This window comes from Vipera ursinii (assembly GCF_947247035.1).
Source record: "Vipera ursinii genome assembly, chromosome: 3".
Classification (NCBI taxonomy): domain Eukaryota; kingdom Metazoa; phylum Chordata; class Lepidosauria; order Squamata; family Viperidae; genus Vipera; species Vipera ursinii.
In genome coordinates this window covers 118,038,175-118,058,374 of record NC_139516.1, presented here as the reverse complement: position 1 = coordinate 118,058,374, position 20,200 = coordinate 118,038,175, and the positions used below count along the sequence as shown (strand labels likewise).

Below are 20,200 nucleotides of genomic sequence, written 5' to 3'. Positions count from 1 at the left end.
GTGATATGTCATGTAGGGTTTAGGGTCTCAGGAAACCTGTAGGCCAGACATGTCAAACTTGCGATGACACATGATGTGATGCAATGTATCGGGACTGTTTTGCCATTGCCGGCAATGGGGTGGGTGTGGCTTCCACGTGACACATCTGGCCTACAGGCCAGCAGTTTGACACCCTGCTGTAGGTGAGAATGTAACCTCATTGTACCTCATCCAATGGCGAATGTAGAGGGATGGGCGGCCAGTGTAGGCAATGTATAAAGATGTTGATTTGAGATGATGAACTTTGGAGAGAACTAAGTTAAGATAGCTTGTCCCCACTTACTGTAATAAACTAAATAAAAAGGTCTTCACTGTGTCTTGGCTGGTTATTGGTCAGGCAAATTTACTACTGGTTGCAAAGGAAAGTAGCCCAAAGCATCTAACAATATATTAGTTTTCATTTTTGACGAAAAAGTCAAATCCTTTATAACTGATTTACTTTCCTGGCAATGCACAAGGATTCTAGGTCGGGCCTTCGCCACTTCCTGCAACCCTACGACTCTGGCCTTTCTTAATCCCTCCCTTCGGTCTAGCTAGCAGCAATCAGGGGTAGGCAACCTTGGCTCTTTTATGACTCGTGGACTTCAACTCCCAGAATTCTTGAGCCAGCATGGCTCAGCTTGGAAACCTCTCCCTTCCCCTCAGCATAGCCGGCTGAGGAATTCTGGGAGTTGAAGTCCACGAGTCATAAAAGAGCCGAGGTTGCCTACCCCCGATCGAGCTGAATTTACAGACTCGAACCTCTGCCTTTTGAGAGCATTTTTAAAAGTTGACAGAAGCGAGTCTTCCACTCCCTATTAGCGCTATTTAAAATATTTAAATATAATTATTTAGAAGTTGGGCTGCCAAAATCCAGATGAAACCTAGGGCAAGGGTAGGCAACCTCGGCTCTTTTATGACTCACGGACTTCAACTCCCAGAATTCCTGAGCCAGCATAGCTGGCTCAGGAATTCTGGGAGTTGAAGTCCGTGAGTCATAAAAGAGCCGAGGTTGCCTACCCCTGACCTAGGGGGAAAGAAAAGGTTTAAAAAAAAATAACACAAAAAACCTCGCTACAGTCGCTTAGTGATCGTTCAACTTTGGGCCGCTCAGGTGCGGCAGCCTTGTTTAAATAAAAACAGCAAACCAAACCGAGTCCGAGTCTGAGTCCGAGGCATGTTATCTGACTAAGAAGCAACGCGATTCCTCCACGGATCTATTTCTCTCTCCGCTACGTAGCAACTCATCCCAACCCCAGACCAGATGAAGGAGGCGGTGACCGGGCGCCTGCGTGCAGGGGAAAAAAAAAAAAAAGGGCCTTCCTTCTCTCCGGGTAGAGCGTCCGCGCGTTGCCTAGGCGACGCGGTGACGTAAGCCTGTAGGTGGAGGGACGCAACCGGGAGGTCACTGCTCCGCGCACAAGTCCTTCCGAGGGCGGAGGGTATGGCGAAGACTGTGGCTTATTTCTATGATCCCGATGTGGGCAATTTTCATTACGGTGCGTGCGCAGCAGCGGTAATGGCGAAGTCTGGGGATGCTGGTGCTTTCTGTAGGGGGTGCGATCGAGCGAAGGCTATCTGGTTGTTGTTTTTTTTTCCTCGGTTGAGGAAAGGACCGGACTTTTCCCAACAACCACGTGCTACAGTTTCTCCTCTTGATCAGAAAGGCGTCGGGTTTGATTTGGTCCTTGCCTTTGTTTTTGTTTTTTTTTTTTGTTTTTTGGCGGCAACGCTGGAAAACAACAAACAAAAACCCATCAACTTCCTTCCTTGATTTGAAAGATCGCTCTTCTGTGCGCGTGTAGGAGACCCGGCAGGAATCATTTCACGCCGCTACATCTTTTGAGAAAAGAGAAGCCTTTCCGGGTGCTCTTAATTGCCTTTGAACCGCTCCTTCGTTTTATAATAACTGCAGTCATATTCATCGTGAACTTAAGAAATTCGTGCCTTTCAAAAGCTGGCTTTAGTTCTTACGGCAGGGCTTACTTTTCCCCGCGCGCACACATACACAATATCAGTGACTCAACCAACTTCTATTTCAGAGTAATACATCTAATGATATGGATTACAGCTTGTGGTTTGCAAAAGTCCAGACCGCCTGATTTTTGCAGTCCAGATCTGATAGCTTAACATATACCGGTAGTGGCATGCTATTTATTCCAAGTGGAGTATAATTGTATATGTATTAATGTGCTAGAATTCAAGCTTTCTGTAAGAGTGCCTGTATCTCCATCTATGATATGTTAAGAGGGTGTGTGCGGAATCATAGATTCTTGATATTATTGTACAGAATTTTATCAACTATCCATGCTTTTTATTTTATGAAGGTTATTGCAGTTGTTTATAGAGCTTCAGGGCCATCTCAAGATGTGTGCATGTAAATTGCTGAAGATCACTGTGAAAAAAAATATGGTTGCACCAGGGAACTTGTTTCCAAAACAAGACAAATATGTCTTAACTGTCTAGATCCCAGTCAATGAATCAATAGTCTTTTAAAAGGCCTCCCACTTTTAATTTCATATTATTCTTTATTCTTTGAGGACTTGTGGTAATGTTAGGTAGATTCCTGTGCTTCAGCTGTGGAGACGTTAATAATATGTGTTTCTTCATATTAGGAGCAGGACATCCCATGAAACCACATCGGTTGGCATTGACACACAGTTTGGTGCTACATTATGGACTCTATAAGAAGATGATTGTAAGTGCTTCATGTGCTGAACTTAACATGTTTGTGTTTAGATAATTATTACTAATTTTAAGGAATTTATATATGTTTGCCAGCATGCACCATATAACATACTTTTAAGAATAGTAAAACTCCCCTGTTACACAGAATATCTCAAAGCAGGGATCCATAGTTTGGAATGACATTGTTTACCAAATTCAAAATTATGATATACTTGACGTCTTTTGTTTCTGTCAATTTCATCTAAGGAAGATCTGATTCCACCTTCCTTTCCCATGGGAAAAGATGGTTCAGTATCCTCCTACTGATTGGCAGAAATGCCAGAGTTCACAGCTGCAGGTAGTTATATTACCCAGTCATACAAACTGCCAGGAGAGTCTGTGATCATCTGTTTACTCTGCAGGGAAGGAAGAAAGTTCAACTCATTAAATTGCATTGACTGCTAACCACTCTCTTGGCATGGATGGTTAAAATAAATGTATAAATTAAAAGCAGTATTATGTGGCATATTATGACATTAGTTTTGTGATTTAGAATCTAGCTTGTTAAACATATAAATTGTAATCCCACTGTAGATCTGCAATGTCTCAAATGTGTTTAGAAGTCCTGGAATTCTTGATTCATGTTCACAAGGTACGTTTTAGGTTTGAATCCACTCTCACCCTTGCAAATTCACTGGCAGAGAAATCTGCAAACTAACAGTACAGTATATAAAAATGATTACATGTTCATGGTAACATCATGACACAAACTCCACTCTTACTTACAGGGCAGTGTTGAAGCAAGTACCGCAGTTGTGGCTTTTGTATAATGAGACTTAATTTGTTACTGAGGAAAGCAGAGAAGGCTGAATATCCGGTAGTGGCAGGCGAAAGGCAAGTAGGAAGAGAGGATAAAAAAACAATTACAGAACACAAGACAAAGAATAAAGGGATAAATAAGTAGGCAGAGTAGATAATTATGCAACATTAAAAAGGCAGAGAAGAAATGGATAAATAAAACTCACAAGAAGACAAGGAGGGAAAGGATCACAAGAAGGCAGAGAAGAAAGGGATAATAATAGAGCATTCCATGACAGGTTAAGAATGAACATTTAAGTCTTGCATTTAAGTCTCACTCAACACTAAAAATTTGAAATTTGACATTTTTAAATGCTAGAATTTTAATTTTTAAACTAGACATTTTCCCTAAATTTTTAAATTTTTAAATGATCTGTTATATCAAATTTCTAAATTGGACATTTTTTCCCTTTTAAAAATTTGTGATAAAACCTATATTTTCATTTTCAGTTTTTTTTAATCCACTCATGGAAAAAGCAACTGATACTACTGTGTTTCCCTGGTCTTTTTTTTTTTTTTTTGCCTCCAAAAGAGGCACCAGATCTTATTTTCGGGGGAATGGCTTTTCCACGGTGTCACCTCGCAGTGGTGGCACCAACAGCTTCGCCCAGTTTGCCTACTTCTGCGGCTATTAGCGCACGTCACCCCCAGGCTCCATTTCACCATCAGGGGCCTTCAGGAAATGCCTCTGCCTCTAAGAATGGAGCTCCGTATTGATGCACATGGTGTACCCCAGCCTCCATTTTGCCATCAGAGGCCTTCTGGAAAGGCCTCTGCAGCTGAGAACCAAGCTCCAGGGAGGCACCATGCGCGTCAATCTGGAGCTTAGTTCTTGGCTGCAGTAGCCTTTCCTGAAGGCCTCTGACAGCAAAATGGAGACCAGGGGGTGCTGTATACATCAATCTGGAGCTCCATTCTCAGCTGCAGAGGCATTTCCTGAAGGGCTCTGATGGCAAAATAGAGGCTGGGGCTGACGTGTGTGCGTGAGTGTGAAGAAGTGGCCCGGTGAGGTGAGGCAGGTGTTGGGGCATGGGAAGCCTGGCTGTAACGGTAAACAGGAGTGGAGTGCATGGGGTAGGCCCACTCCCAAAAATCAAGCTAGGGCTTATTTTCGGAATAGGTCTTATTTTGGGGGAAGCACGGTATTGAGATCTGCAAAACATGTTCCATAGAAGACCCAGACTATATATGTACCAAATATAAGAGTTACTACAAGAAAAACAAAGGATCTAGATGAAACTCTAAGCATTCAACCTACAAAAGGTAAGTTGAGAAACTTTAAACTTCACAAGATTATGCCCAAACTGGGGAAAAAATAGAACTCTGATTTTATATATAATAATAATAATAATAATAATTTTATTTATATACCGCCCTTCTCCCGAGGGACTCGGCGGTGAACAGGGCAAATATAAAAAATACAAAAATACAAAAGTTAAAAGAAAATTAAACATATGCCCGACTAAAAACAGTAAATACAAATATTAAAAATGACTGTAAAACCCAACCCATCCCCCATCAGGCCAGGCCAGCTTGTTCAAATAAGAATGTCTTCAGATCACGACGGAAGGAGCGAAGGTCGGGCGCCATTCGGAGCTCAACCGGCAGCCGATTCTATAGCTCCGGGGCGCCCACAAAGAAGGACCTCCCCCTGGGGGCCACCAATCAACATTCTCTGATCGGTGGCACCCTGAGGAGGCCCTCTCTGTGGGAACGCACAGGGCGGAGGGAAGTTGATGCCGGCAGCAGGTGCTCCCTAAGGTACTCCGGACCCATGCCATGTAGGGCCTTAAGCACCATTACCAGTACCTTGAATCGCACCCGGAAGACAACTGGTAACCAATGCAGCTCATGGAGCAGAAGTGTGACAGAGTATCGGGAGACTCCCAACACAACTCTCACGGCTGCATTCTGTACCAGTTGGAGCCTCCGAGTGGTTCTTAAGGGCAGCCCCATGTAGAGAGTGTTGCAGTAGTCCAGATGAGAGGTCACGAGCGCGTAAGTGACCGTACATAAAGCATCCCAGTCTAGATAGGGCCGCAACTGGCGCACCAGGCGAACCTGGGCAAAGGCCCCCCTAGTCACAGCTACTATATGGTCTTCCAAAGTGAGCCGTGAATCTAGAAGGACTCCCAAGTTGCGAGCCCTATCTACGGGGGGGGGTAATAGTTCACCCCCCATGGAAAGAGATGGAATGTTCTGAATATCCCGGGATGCCGGTATGCACAGCCACTCAGTCTTGTCGGGGTTGAGTTGAAGTCTGTTCCTCCCCATTCAGACCCAAACCGCCTCCAGGCAACGGGACATCACATCGAGGGCATCACTGGGGTGGTTTGGGGTCGAAATGAAAAGCTGTGTATCATCGGCGTACTGATGATACCCAACTCCAAAACCACGAATGATCTCACCCAGCGGTTTCATGTAGATGTTGAACAGAAGAGGCAAGAGGACCGACCCCTGAGGAACTCCACAAACGAGAGACCTCGAGGTCGACCTCTGCCCCCCTGCCAACACCGACTGCGAGCGTCCCAGGAGATAGGAGGAGTACCACTGCAAAACCGTGCCTCCCACTCCTAATCCTCTGAGACGCCGCAGCAGGATACCATGGTCGATGGTATCGAACACCGCTGAGAGGTCTAATAGGACTAGGACAGAGGAATGTCCCCTGTCCCGAGCCCTCCAGAGATCATTCACCAGAGCGACCAATGCCGTCTCCGTGCTGTACCCGGGCCTGAAACCCGATTGGTACAAGAAAGCGAAGGTTGGAGACCGGACGAAAGTTATTCAACACAGCTGGGTCCAAGGCAGGCTTCTTGAGGAGAGGTCTCACCACCGCCTCTTTCAAGATGGCGGGAAAACTACCCTCACTCAAAGAAGCAGATATAACCGCCTGGAACCAGCCTCGTGTCCCCCCCCCGGGCCGCATAAACCAGCCAGGAAGGGCACGGGTCCAATAAACATGTGGTGGAGCTCAGCCGCCCCATAATCCTGTCCACTTCCTCCGGAGTCACAGAATCAAACTCTTCCCAGATAATATCGACAAGACCACCCGTGTCCTGATCGTCAGACTCTGCCCAGTCAGAGTCCAGACCGGTCCGAATCCGAGCGATTTTGTCCGACAGATGTTGGTTAAACTCCTCGGCACGACCCTGCAAGGGTTCCTCCCTCACCTCCTGATTAAGGAGGGAGTGGGTCACGCTAAACAGGGCAGCCGGGCGATTATCTGCGGACGCGATAAGTGTAGCGAAGTGATTAGACCTTGCCGCCCTTATCGCAGCGAGATAAGACCTAATGTAGGTTCTTAGTCGCAATTGGTCGGATTCGGATTGGCTGGATCTCCAACAGCTGTCTAGGCCCCGTCTCCGACGCTTCATCTCCCGAAGCTTCGCGGAAAACCATGGAGCTCGATGGGATCTGCACCGGGTCAGGGGCTGCAAGGGTACAACTCGGTCGAGAGCCTCCGTGGCTGCCCTTTCCCAGGCTTCCACTAAGGCATCCGCCGAGTTGTGAGCAAAGGAGGCAGGTGGGGATCCCAGCGCTGCCTGGAACCTCTCAGGGTCCATTAAGCGCCTGGGGCGGTACCATCTAGTTGGTTCCACCCACCCACGGTGGGGAGTGGCAAAACGGAAGACCAGCCGCAGGAGATGATGATCGGTCCATGACAGGGGCATAACAATTGGGGAGCCCCCACCAAGATCATCTAACCATCGTCCAGATAAGAAAATCAGGTCAAGGGTGTGGCCTCCCACATGAGTCGGTCCAGAAATTACTTGCGTCAGGTCCATGGCCGTCATGGAAGCCATGAACTCCCGAGCTAACTCAGATGATCCTCCCAGGGATGGTAGATTGAAGTCACCCAAAACTATAAGTTTGGGGAACTCAATCACCAACCCAGAGAGGATATCGAGAAGCTCAGGCAGGGCTGCTGCTGCGTGACTAGGCGAAAGGTACACCAGCAGCAAGCCCAACTGCGCGCTAGGGCCACATCTCAAGAAGAGAGACTCACACCCCACTATCTGAGGAACGGTGGTCTCCCACGGACCTTGGGCGAGAGTGACCATGTCATACTGGAATTCAACATAATGCCAACGCAAGCAATAGAACATAATCATGTTTAGATTTTAAAAGAGCTGATTTTAACTAACTCAGAGCTTGGGAAAGGTTCCTTGGATGAAAATCCTAAAGGGGAAAACAACCAAGAAGCTCAGGGAACTCTGAAAAATATCATCATAAAAGTCCAGTCCAGCACAATACCACTGAGAAAGAAAAACAAGGCATGCAAGAAGAAACCAACATGGTTGCACAAAGCTCTTTCTGATAAACTGAAAGACAAAAGGAGTAAGTACAAAAAATGGAAAGAGAGACACATAACTAAGAGAGAATATCAGCAAATAGTCAGAATCTGCAAAGATAAAGTCAGGAAAGTGAAGGATCAAAATGAACAAAGATTTGCAACAAAATGTCAAAGATAATTTAAAAAGTTTCAACATATAAATAAGAAAAAAGTCAAGGAAATGGTCTACTAAAGAGAGAAGATGGCAAGGAAGTAGCAAGCAGAAGAGAGAAAACAGAGCTGCTTAACTCATTCTTTGCATCAGTCCTCACACAAAAAGAAACTATAGCCCAACCTACCAGTAATATAACTGTAGCAATAGCACTTAGGCGTATATATTACTTCATAGTGCTTTACATCCCTCTCAGTGGTTTACAGAGTTAGCATATTGCCCCCAACAATCTGGGTCCTCATTTTACCGACCTCGAAAGGATGGAAGGCTGAGGCAACCTTGAGGGGGTGAGAATTGAACTGCCGAACCGCAGTTGGCCGGCAGTCAGCAGAAGTAGCCTGCAATACTGCATTATAACCACTGTGCCACCACAGCTCTGTAACAGATAGAATAGAAATAAAAATTAAAATAAGCAAGAAAATGGTAAAAGAATAACTGTCTGATCTTGAAGAATATAAATCACTGGGACCTGATGGATAATCGATTTTTACAAAATAATATATTTTTTTTAAAATTTAAAAATGGATTTTTTTATTTAATTCAGATTTTCTTTATTTTTATCAAATTTTTTTAAAAATACTTTTGGAGTAAAAATCTATCTAAAGATAGTTTTCTGTCAGAGCCCCTCAAATGTATTTGTCTTTAATCCTTCCATTTTTCCCTTTCTTGCTTTTTCCCATGAATTTTCGGGGCTTGCCATACTGTTGGGAGAGGGTGCTTGCCTGGGGAATATTATTCGCTTTGTTCTGCTCTTTACGAGGTGCCCTCCCTCTGGGTGAGAGGAATGCAACCTGAAAACATCTGCCTTCTCTCCATAAAACAACGTGGGACCATTGGGAAATGAAACCAAGAGAGACCTTGAGATGGACGCTAAATCTCCAGCTTCTCATAACACGGTGGCACCCGTGGATTAGCTGGAATTCAACCAGACAGTTGGAGACGGGGGGGTGGTTAGTTTTGAATTGACTTTTTGATGTAGTCCTTTACGTGCCAGATTTTTAGACCTTGCTTTGCTCTCTTGCCATCACTCTCAATAAAAGTTCCTTTTGAGACAATGCCTGTTTCAAGAGTTCTGCTTTTTGGGAGATCTAGTTGAGCAAGGTCTGCAGTAGGCTAATCTTCTAGGGGGGAATTTACTGGAAAGATCTTAGGTGGTTAAACATTCTGGATTGCAAGTTTGGCTGGCTGATAATTGTAAGACCCCTGAACAGAAGAACTGTTATAAAATACTGCTTTTATTGGCATTTTGACAATTGGAAACGTATTGGATTATAAAAACCATATATAAAGATAAGAACTATGTAAGACTTAGTTGCTTGGACTTTACGATTGGCTGGTTTGACAAGGCTAATCACAGAACTGTGGTACCAGTGAAAGATTATCTGGAGGGAGGAGATAAAATGGATGTTTCATACCTATCTAAAAGTGGCAGGAAACCAGACCTAATATCTCCTTCTGAAAGCCCCAGCCTAGAAAATCAGAGATCTGCAGGAGTAATACTTCAAAGCAAAACAAATATTTTCCAGGAGGAAATGTACACAATGCTGCGACAGATTAAAATGACAACGGTTTCAAATCATGATTAAAACCACCTTTGATGACATAAATGAGCACATCTTTAACCTAAATTTACAATGAAAAAACTCAGAAAATGACAACAAAGAATGAACAAACAAGCAAGATAACAGAACACAAACTAGAGGACAGTGACCCAAACAGGGAAGCTATAAATGAAGAGAACCACAGCTTAACACAAGCAAAAGAAAACTTGCAAGGTTTTGCCACAATGGAAATGGAAAAAGGTATTTTATTTTTCAGGGCTTCAAAACAAACTTGAAGACAGAAAAGAAGATCTAACAATTGTCAAAAAAAAGAAATAATGAGTTGAAATATGCAAATATTCCTTTTTAGGCTGTACTGCATGTGAATACAATGAGGAACTCACAATAAGCACACATGGTTTAAATAATAAAATAACAGCATTTGACTTTTTTGTTTAGGTGAAACCACCATCAACATAAAAGATTCTGGAAACTATCCACTTTCTAAATTGCCATCCTCTTGTTCTACAGTTTCAGAGTTATCTCTCCAGGATAGTGCATCAGTCACATCATTTACACATATCTGCAATATATCACCTAAAACACAGGTCTGCAACCCGCGGCTCCGAAGCCGCATGCGGCTCTTTCAGCCGTCTCCTGCGGCTCCCAGTCCTCTGCCATGTGCAGTCCCAAAAAAAAGTGGGACTAAAAAAGTTCAACCAATCAGTTCAAATATGCAGGGTAGGAGCATATCTCGCCTTGGCTCCACTCTTCAGTCAAACCCTGTTCTGCGCATGCGCGCATGTATGAACATGCGCACACATTTTTTGCAGCTCCCAGTTTTTCCTTTTGTGAGGGAACCAGTTCCGAGTGGCTCTTTCACTGTTTCAGGTTGCTGACCCCTGACCTAAAAGAAAGAAACCATCAGGAACCACCATCATAGATAAGTTTTTAATAAAAACCAGCAAATTAGGAAAAAGAGTTAATTGTTGAAAAACATTGCTTTGTTTGTTTATGCAACAGACTCTTCTTTCTGTCTGCTTGAAAACCCACACTTGGTTAATATGATTCAATCACTGAGACTAGGATACAGGCCACCAAGTAGATTAGATGTTGCAGGGAAACTGCTGGATGAAAAAATTATGCAATGTGCAAACAAGTCTAGAGAGTAAAATTGTTAACCTAAGTCTTGATTGGATGGAGTAATGTCCACAATGATCCTATTGTATGTGTTGTATAACAACAGAAGAAGGAAATGTATTCCTTGCAGAAACAATTGATACTTCAGGAAATGCACACACAGCAGCATACTTCGAAGAAGTAGCAGTAAAAGTTATCATAACGTGCAAAAAAAAATTCAAATGTCAAGTATGCAGTTTGGTCACAGAAAATGCTCCAAATGTGTCCAAAATGAGAAGAAATTTAGAACAACATGAAGAAACTACCAAGCTGATAACATGATTGTAACGCTCATTTGATGCACCTCCTAGCCAAAGATTTCTGTGTCCCAGAAATAAAGAGTAATGTTGTTGAAATTGCTAAATACTTCCATAACAATAATTTTGCAGCATCAGCTCTGAAAATAATGGGTGGAACCAAGCTAAGTTCCCACAAGATATTAGATGGAACTCTGTAGTGGACTGTTTTGTTTTTTTATTAAAAAGTTTTACAGTACATTTTATTTTTAACAAAACAAAACAAAACCTCTCCCAACCCCCTCCCCTCTTCCCAACCCTCCCCAACACCTCCCTCCCTCCCCCTCCCCCCTCCCTGACTTCCCAGAGCTAAATACAAGGTATAAAAGTACAAATAATCATAGTCTACCATATGCAAACAACAATAAACTATTAAATCTATCGCACTTTAACTCTTATAAAATAACTACAAGCAATATAAATATCACATCAATGCTTATTCAAATGCTAAGTGAAACTTTTTAGTCCCATATTTATTCTGGATATAATCAATCCATTTTTTCCACTCCACAATATATCTCTGTTGCGAATGGTCTTTCAAGTACGCTGAGATCTTTGCCATTTCCGCCAGGTTGGAAACTTTTAAAGTCCATTCTTCTATAGTCGGCAGTTCTTCCTTCTTCCAATATTGCCCTACTAAAAGTCTTGCTGCCGTAATTAAATTCAACATCAACTTAGTGTCCACAACAGTAGTATCAGTAATAATGCCCAGTAAAAACAATTGCGGACAAAACTTTATCCTTTTCTTAAATATCTTTTGCATATTCCACCAAATTTTAATCCAAAATGCTTTACCTTCATACCATATATGAAAATACGTTGCATCTTCACCACCACACCTCCAACATTTAGGCTGGCAGTTCGGATACATACTTGCTAGTTTTTTAGGATCTAAATGCCACCTATAAAACATTTTTTAAAAGTTCTCTCTTAAATTTTGAGCTTGCGTAAATTTTACATTTCTCACCCAAATCTTTTCCCAAGTATCCATTGTAATGACTTCTTGAAAATTCTGAGCCCACTTTATCATACAGTCTTTAACAAGTTCTGTCTCTGAATCAATTTCTATCAATGCAAGATATATCCGTTTAATATGTGCTTGACCTTGATTTCTAATTTGCTTTACCAAATTTTCATCAGTCATTGAAAAACCAATTTTCTGATCTTCTTTCCATCTGGCCTGTAATTGCCCATACTGAAACCAAGTTTGTACAATCTTTTCTTCTCGTAAGATATTATATGGCTTCAGATACCATACATTCCTTTCCAAACTTAAAATTTCCTTATATGTAGTCACATCATGTTTAAACCCAACACTTATATTTTCTATTGCGTGTTTCGGTATTGGACTGTTTTGAACAATACATTAAAAACTGGCCTATTCTGATGACCGTTTGTGAGCAAAATCTAGAAAAAATAGATGTCACTATTACAGCCCAAATCCTCAACCTTGGCCTTAAGAGAAATGTTGAACATATGCTGAGCATCCTGAAACCCTTTCTGAAGCTTTAAACAAAATCCAGAAAAAAAGTTGTTTTATTGCTGACGATGTTGAAATTTGGAAGGAACTGAGTGAGCACTCAAAAACAGAACTACACACTGACAAGAAGAAATTACAAGATTTAAAGAGGCAAATGGGACAAGCGCTGTCTCCAGCTCATTTTCTCGTAAACATTGTCAATATCTGGTACAAGGGTCAAACCTTAAGTGCTGAAGAAGAGGAGTTAGCTATGACATGGGTATCCAGCAATCATCTATCTCTAGTGCCAACTATAATGAACTTCAGAGCTAAGGGGGAACCATTTAAGAAATATATGTTTACTGATGAGGTTTTAAAGAAAGTTTCACCAGTGAACTGGTGGAAGTCACTAAAGCACTTGGATTCAGAAAGTGTTGAAATAATGATTTCACTTTTAACCACAGTGGCCTCTTCTGCTGGCGTTGAAAGAATATTCTCTTCCTTTGAACTTGCTCCCTCTAAATTGAGAAATCATCTGGGGCCTGATAAAGCAGAAAAGCCTTGTTTTTCTTTTCGAGATCATAAACAAGAGAACGAAGATAAAAATGAGTGAGCTGCAGAAGATCATGTTTGAAGTTTTTTTTTTAATGTGGACCCAGCTGATACATTCAAGTTCTTTTGTTTGTTTTTTTCAAAGATATTTTGTTTATGCACTTCAGTTACTAAACATATGTAATGCAATGTTATTGTTTTAATTAAATAAAGGAATTTGAGTAGTTCTCCAACTATGTGTAATTAACCTATTAACTTAAAATCGGTTCTGATATCGCTGTTTTACTAACCTGACAGCTTATTATTCATTTTGTTTGCAAATAATAATATTCAAGATTCTAACTACCAGCAAGAATGAGTCCTTACATTTAAAGAGCACCTAACCTTTCAGATCCATCATGGCAGTGCCTGTTAGCGGGCATTCACTCACCTGATGCCTGCCACGTCCCTCACCTTGTTGTGTCACTGCCACATCACTAGCCATCCCATTAAAGTGAGTGAGACTGTCGGGGAGTCGACAGCGGGTCAGAGGAAGAGCCACTGTGGGACAGAGATGACAGTTGCTCTTTAAAAATTATGATTTAAATCGAATTGATTTAAATCAAGCCTTTTTACTAGTGATTTAAATTGTAATTTAAATCGTGATTTAAGTCGACTTAATTTAAATCAAATCCACCCTGTCATCTCAGAACCATTGTACCATATCTTTCAAAAATCCTGGAGCTACCAGGGAACTACCTAAAGATTGGAAAAGACTTGATGTGGTACCCATCTTCAAAAAAGTGGGGGGAAAGCCAACAGACCAAGGAAACTAAACCAGTCAACTTAACATCAATACCAGGGAAGATACTGGAAAAGATCATCCAAAAACAGATCTGCAAAGAGATCTAGAAAGTTTTGCTTTTCTTGGGGTTGCTTCTGTCTTGTGAAGTATGTGTGGACTCATTTTTTCAAAATGGTTAGAGGAGTTTGTTGGCAGAGTATATTTAAGCTATGCTTTATCTGTGGACTCTTTAAATGCCAGTAACAGTTTCTTTAAAATAAATTACTGTTTTATATTGTATTACACTTGCCTTAAGCACTAGGATAGATATCAGCAGCTCAGGAGAGAGAGAGAGAGAGAGAGAGAGAGAGAGAGAGAGAGAGAGAGAGAGAGAGAGAGAGAGAGAAATGATGAGAGGGAAATAAAATGAAAAAAGAAATAAAATGAAAAAATTGCAATAATTCTTGAAAGCCAAATAAGTGGCCATTAATATGGTAGCATAGATGCTAATATATGGAATACATGTCTTTATATTAAAATATACTAACCACTGTCCAGTTACAGGTACAATTTAGTCATTTTATATTTTTTAAAGGGTAGTATATTAAGATCATTTTAGAAAGCTGAAAAAAGGTTTCATAATTATCTCACTCTTGTCCAATTAGTTCTATATAAATGTAGGAAGAAATTGCTGGAAAATGTCAGAATATAGCATTATTCCATCTACATGAATGGATCTTATATGTTTGCTTTTTATTTTATTATATGATATTCATAGATTGACATAAAAATAAAAAGTCTCTGAATGGTTCAGAAGGAAAATAACAACTAAAAAGTGATTGTGATGTGATTGTGAAGTGATTTATATAAAAGGTGGTTATGATGTGACTGATATTATGATTTTGTAGATAAACAATACTATATTCAGATGGTTGCCTAGGTCAAAGGCTCATTGAAATAAAACAATGGTTAGGACCTTTATGAATGCAAGCAAGATTGGACTAAAATTCCCTTTGGGACATCATGTCCCATAGTATACTGTAGATCTACTAATGAGAACCTTCATCTTCTGGTCCACACCCAAGTCACCTCATATGGAGTCAGATTTCTCTTGATGGCAAATCAGACTGGTAGAATTAGGCTTGGTAAAGTGGTCCTATTATAATCCAGTATCAAACTGCATGGAGCTTTATAACACTTTTTACTGTTTTTGGAAGTCTATGGCAGCCTGTGCAGCAACTTTTGAATGGGTGTGACCAATTATGTGGAAGATTTGATAACCTTCTGATACTCCAGTGTTCTTTAACTGGGGGTGCCTTTGGAAATTACTCAGAAGTTGGTGCTGGTGCAGAAGGGCACAATAGCAGATCCCCCAGCTGATCCTCTGCACCAGCACCAGCTTCTGAGTTGTTTCCAAAGGCATCCCCAGTTAAAGAACACTGGAGTAGTTCAATCAGGAGGTGATCAAATCTTCCAGATATCTGGTGCTCCAACCAAAGATGAGCAAAAACCTAGTCACAACTTCCACCAGAAACATTTGCAGGTCACACACTAAGGTTGATTATTTGATAGTCTTGATGCTCACTGACCAATAGAAACTTTATCTTGATAGTATTTAGTCTTATACCCATTTAGTCCCATCTAATAGCCCAGTGGTTCCCAAGCTAAAAGTTTTTAGATCCTGTATTAATGCTGAGTTACTCTTGATTGTTGTGTATATTTTGGTCCCCACATTTGGGCTGCTGACACTAATTCAATTCTCTTCAAGAATTATGTTTAGTAATAGTACTACTACTAATAGTAGTAGTTTTAAATGCTTTTGTCTTCTTATACACCAATTTATGTTTGTTCCTCTTCCAATTGAAGTCTTCTCCATCCTTTCCTTCCCAATTACATGTAGTTGGATGTGTATACACAAATGTAATGAAGCTTGCCAGCTTATGGTAACCTACTACATGCATCTGAGAAAGTGAATTCTAGCTTATTATAAGGTTATTCAGTAATAAAATAATTATTGTTTAAGATGCTGCATAGCTTTTTAAAAAGAACAGATTATTTTATTTGGAACAAAACATAAATTAGAAATTTGTAGTATAGCAACTCTCATTACTTTTTGAATTCAGCTGTGAACAAAAGCACTTTTTTTCTGCAGGTATTTAAGCCATATCAAGCTTCTCAGCATGACATGTGTCGCTTTCATTCAGAAGATTATATTGACTTCCTTCAGAGAGTTAGTCCTAACAACATGCAAGGATTCACCAAAAGCCTCAATGCTTTCAATGTGGGAGATGACTGGTTAGTATTTTTTTTTAATCCCATTTATATCCCGCCCTTCTCCGAAGACTCAGGGTGGCTTACAATCTAAAGCACAAATCGATGTGCTTAGCAAGTATTGTACATCATTTAGATGAATAAGATGGGTGAGAAGGTGCAAAATTTAAATGTTTTTGAGATTGCATGAGAAATGCCTCCTGTGGGATAAAATGTATACATTTTTGGTATATTTAAAAAGGTAAAGGTTCCCCCACACATGTGTGCTAGTTGTTTCCGACTCTAGGGGCTGGTGCTCATCTCCGTTTCAAAGCCGAAGAGCCAGCGCTTGTCCAAGGACGTCTCCGTGGTACCATGTGGCTGGCATAACTAGATGCCAAAGGCGCACGGAACGCTGTTACCTTCCCACCGTAGTGGTCCCTATTTTTCTACTTGTATTTTTACGTGCTTTCGAACTGCTATGTTGGCAGAAGCTGGGACGAGTAACAGGCGCTCACTCTGTTACGCGGCACTCGGGATTCGACCCACCAAACTGCCGACCTTCTGATCAACAAGCTCAGCGTCCTAACCCACTGAGCCACTGCGTCCCTCTTGGTATATTTAGGTTACACTAAAAATTTGGTACCTAACAACTAAACCATTTATCTAGATAATTAGGAGACTTAACAAATTGTCTCCTGCCAAGGACAAGATAGTGCTTTCCTCCATTTCATTTATAGAAACCAGCTCAACTAACAAATATTTAACTGGTAATGAGACTGAATCCTCAACTGCACTTGAAGGCAACAGAATAATTTAAGGAATGCAAGACAGGCTGTGTGATACAGGTAATCCTCGAGTTACAAGCGTTCACTTAATGCTCGTTCGAAGTTATGTGATCAGCGCCCCCTAGTGTTTATGAGCAAGTCCCAAAATTACAGATATTGTAGCACCACGGCAGTTGTTCACCCTTGCGAACGACTGCAGAGGCTCTGCATCATTCACCCTATTCCCCCACCACCACTCTCCACAACTGCTTCTCCTTTCCATCCTTTCCCGCGGGACTCACCTTGCAAAAATCTGTATCCTCTCTGCCACAGTTTTTTTTCCCTTTGAGGGAGAGGAGAATCAGTTTGGAAATGCTTTTCACACCAACAATGGAAGCTCCTGGGTGCCATAATATCGTGTGAGTTCAAGGACCCATTCTCTACAAAAGAGATCATGACCTCCAGAAGCTTCCATTCTCGGGGGGTGGGGAGTGTTTGCTTTGTTTTCATGCCTACGGGGCAAAGCATAAAATCGAAGTCAGTTGGGCGCGGGAACCAATGCTGTACGTGGCCCAGTTGTGCTGCTCGCTCATGTGCGCCAGCCTTAGTTTGAGGGCAGGAAGGAAGCCTTCAACAGAGCGGTGGCGAGGGGAAATCATAGTCGCTCAGGTGGCTGCCGCCATCAGCGGCTTGGGTGCCCCGGTTCAGTGCAAGTTGGAAGAAAGCGAAGGCGCAGCAGCGGGATTGCTCTCAGTAAGGCTTGGGTGTGCTGCTAGCTCGCATGCACCGGCCTTATTGAGAGCAATCCCACTGCTGTACCTCCGCTTTCTTCCAACCAGGACGGAACCGGGGCACCCAAGCCACTGCCACTCAAACACTTTTTTCCGAATGGAGACCTAAAAGAGATTTTAAGGTCTGTTTGCCCGCCAATGGGGAGCTTCAGAAACGGAGAGGAAAACTCTTGTCAGCTCTCCATTCGGATTTGAATCACTTTTTGGGGCGATTCAAAATGCAGGGATTCGCTGCATTTTGAAGCTCCGTCTGCCTGCCAATGGGGCCCTTCAGAAATGGAGAGGAATTCTCTGTTTCTGAAGCACCCCATTCATTGGCAGGCAGACAGACTGTCCAATCTTCGTCCAGTCTCCATTCGGATTTGTTTCAGCACCTGTGGGGCAATTCGAAACACAGGGATTTGCTGCGTTTTGAAGCTCCATGTGACTGCCAGTGGGGCACTTCAGAAATGGAGCATTCCTCTCTGTTTCTGAAGTGCCCCATCAGCAGGCAGGTGGAGCTTCAAATCTCTGTCAGGTTTCTGTTCAGATAAAAAGTGTTTGAGCGGCAGCGGCTTGGGCTTCTCCGCTCCATCTAAGTGGAAGAAAGCAGAGGCGCAGCAGCAGGATTGCTGTCAATAAGGCCGGTGCACATGAGCAAGCAGCGTACCCGGGTCTTATTGTTTCAGAGCAATCCTGCTGCTGCACCTCCGCTTTTTTCCACTTGGACGGAGCCGAGAAACCTAAGCCGCTGCCGCTGCTTAAGTCAGAAGGACAACAACGAGGAGAAGAGCATTGAGGATTTGTGCCAGTCAGCTGGCCAGGTAAGGAGTGGGTCTGGTGGGGTGGCTGGCTGGGGAGGGGGGATCATGGCCGCTCAGGTGGCTGCTACCACTAGTGCCAGGGGTTTGGGTTTCTTGGCTCCGAGTGGAAGAAAGTGGAGTGCAGCAACAGGATTGTTCTCAATAAGGCCGGCGCATGTGAGCAATTGTTTGAGAGCAATCCTGCTGCTGCACCTCCGCTTTCTTCCAATTCGGATGGAACCGGGGCACCGAAGCCACTGGCGGCAGCAGCCACCTGAGCGGCTATGATTTCCCCCTCCCCACCGCTCAGTTGAAGGCTTCCTGCCCTCAAACTAAGGCTGGCGCACGCGAGCAAGCAGCACACTCGGGCCGTGGACAGCATTGGTTCCTGCGCTTTGGCTGACTGATTCCTCGCTTTGTCCCATAGGCATGCAAATGAAGCGAACACTTCCCTCCCTCCCCCCCCGAGAATGGAAGCTTCTGGGGGCCATGATCTCTTTCGCAGAGAATGGGTGTTTGAACTCACATGATATTACGGTACCCAGGAGCTTCCATTGTCGGCGCGAAAAGCATTTCCAATCTGACTCTCCTCTCCCTCAAAGGGAAAGAAACTGCGGCAGACAGGATACAGATTTTTGCAAGGTGAGTCCTGCGCGGTTGGAAGGGCGGGGAAAGCATGAGGTATCTTAGAGGGTCGGGGAATCTTTGGGGGCCTGTTCCATCACTAGGCCCCCCTCCATGGTCTTCCCCACCCTGAGATACCTCATGTGCACTTAACAAACTGCGCATTCGCCCACACAGTCGATTAGTGAAAGCGTGGGTGAAAGCAGTTAATGATCTCATTCAAGGTACGAGGTTCACTCCCACGAATTCTTGAGTTACGAATGGAATGGGCAGGCTCCATTACATTCGTAACCCAAGGACTACCTGTATACACAGTTGTGTTCTCAAAGAGAAAAGGATGCTGGGAAGCTCAGAAGGAACAGCTGGACAGTAGCAACTTCTTCCCCTCTCGGATCTGCTACATAAAAGTGTTGCTTCATTCTGCCTTAAGTTGATCATGCTAGACTTGGGGATCCCGGTGTTGTCTCCATAACAGACAGAGTCCCTCATGCCCTCAGTGCTCTCTGCCATTTTTTTTTTCATTTTAGTTAGGTAATTTTGAATGGGTAAGTTCTTCCCCCAAGCAACCATAGCTCTCAAGATATAAAATGTATCCAATGGCCCCAAAATTTTAGATCTTTGAAATCTTAAGAAAAATATGGTTTTAAATCTCCATACTCAGTGTTTCTACACATAAATGCATTTGTACAGATATAGGTAATCTTTTGGCGGGACCAAAGACTAGCACTAGGATCATGAAGATCCAGTGTTATCTCTGGGTTGGGGTTACCATTACTGCAAATACTTGTTACAGGAGGACCAATGATATGAAAGGAACATAGTTCCATCTCATGTACAGTACATGGATATCCCAGAATCAACTGGTGGATGACTGTAATAACAAAATGTTACTTACAAAATGTTTTGGCTTGATCTAGAACAGGGATGTCAAACTGCCGGCCCGCGGGTCGGATGCATCATAACGAAACCACGTCCACCCCATTGCCGGCAATGGCAAAAAAAGTTGTGATACGACACGGCACGTGATGTGATGTTGTGAGTTTGACACCCCTGATGTAGAAAGTGTGTTTTTTTCTACAAAATGAAGAAATGACATCTGTGTCCCACAGCAATTGAATGGTAATCTAATTATTAGAGTTTGGTTAATA

The 20,200-nt window shown here is 42.7% G+C and overlaps 1 protein-coding gene across 5 annotated transcripts in view; it reads left to right on the top strand.

Annotated features, from left to right (window-relative positions):
• Positions 1-1,453: 1,453 nt before the first annotated feature.
• HDAC3 (histone deacetylase 3) overlaps positions 1,454-20,200 on the top strand; it is a 41,304-nt gene continuing 22,557 nt past the window's right edge. For 2 of the 5 annotated variants that reach the window (XM_083359116.1, XM_083359113.1), the window contains exons 1-3: positions 1,459-1,517; positions 2,634-2,716; positions 15,991-16,133. In XM_083359116.1, the coding sequence (XP_083215242.1) occupies positions 1,463-1,517; positions 2,634-2,716; positions 15,991-16,133 (281 nt within the window). In that variant the 5' untranslated portion in view covers positions 1,459-1,462. Of the gene's footprint in view, positions 1,535-2,633; positions 2,717-3,279; positions 3,338-15,990; positions 16,134-20,156; positions 20,172-20,200 lie in introns of those variants that run through there. The other 3 variants (XM_083359115.1, XM_083359114.1, XM_083359117.1) reach the window with 3 other exon arrangements.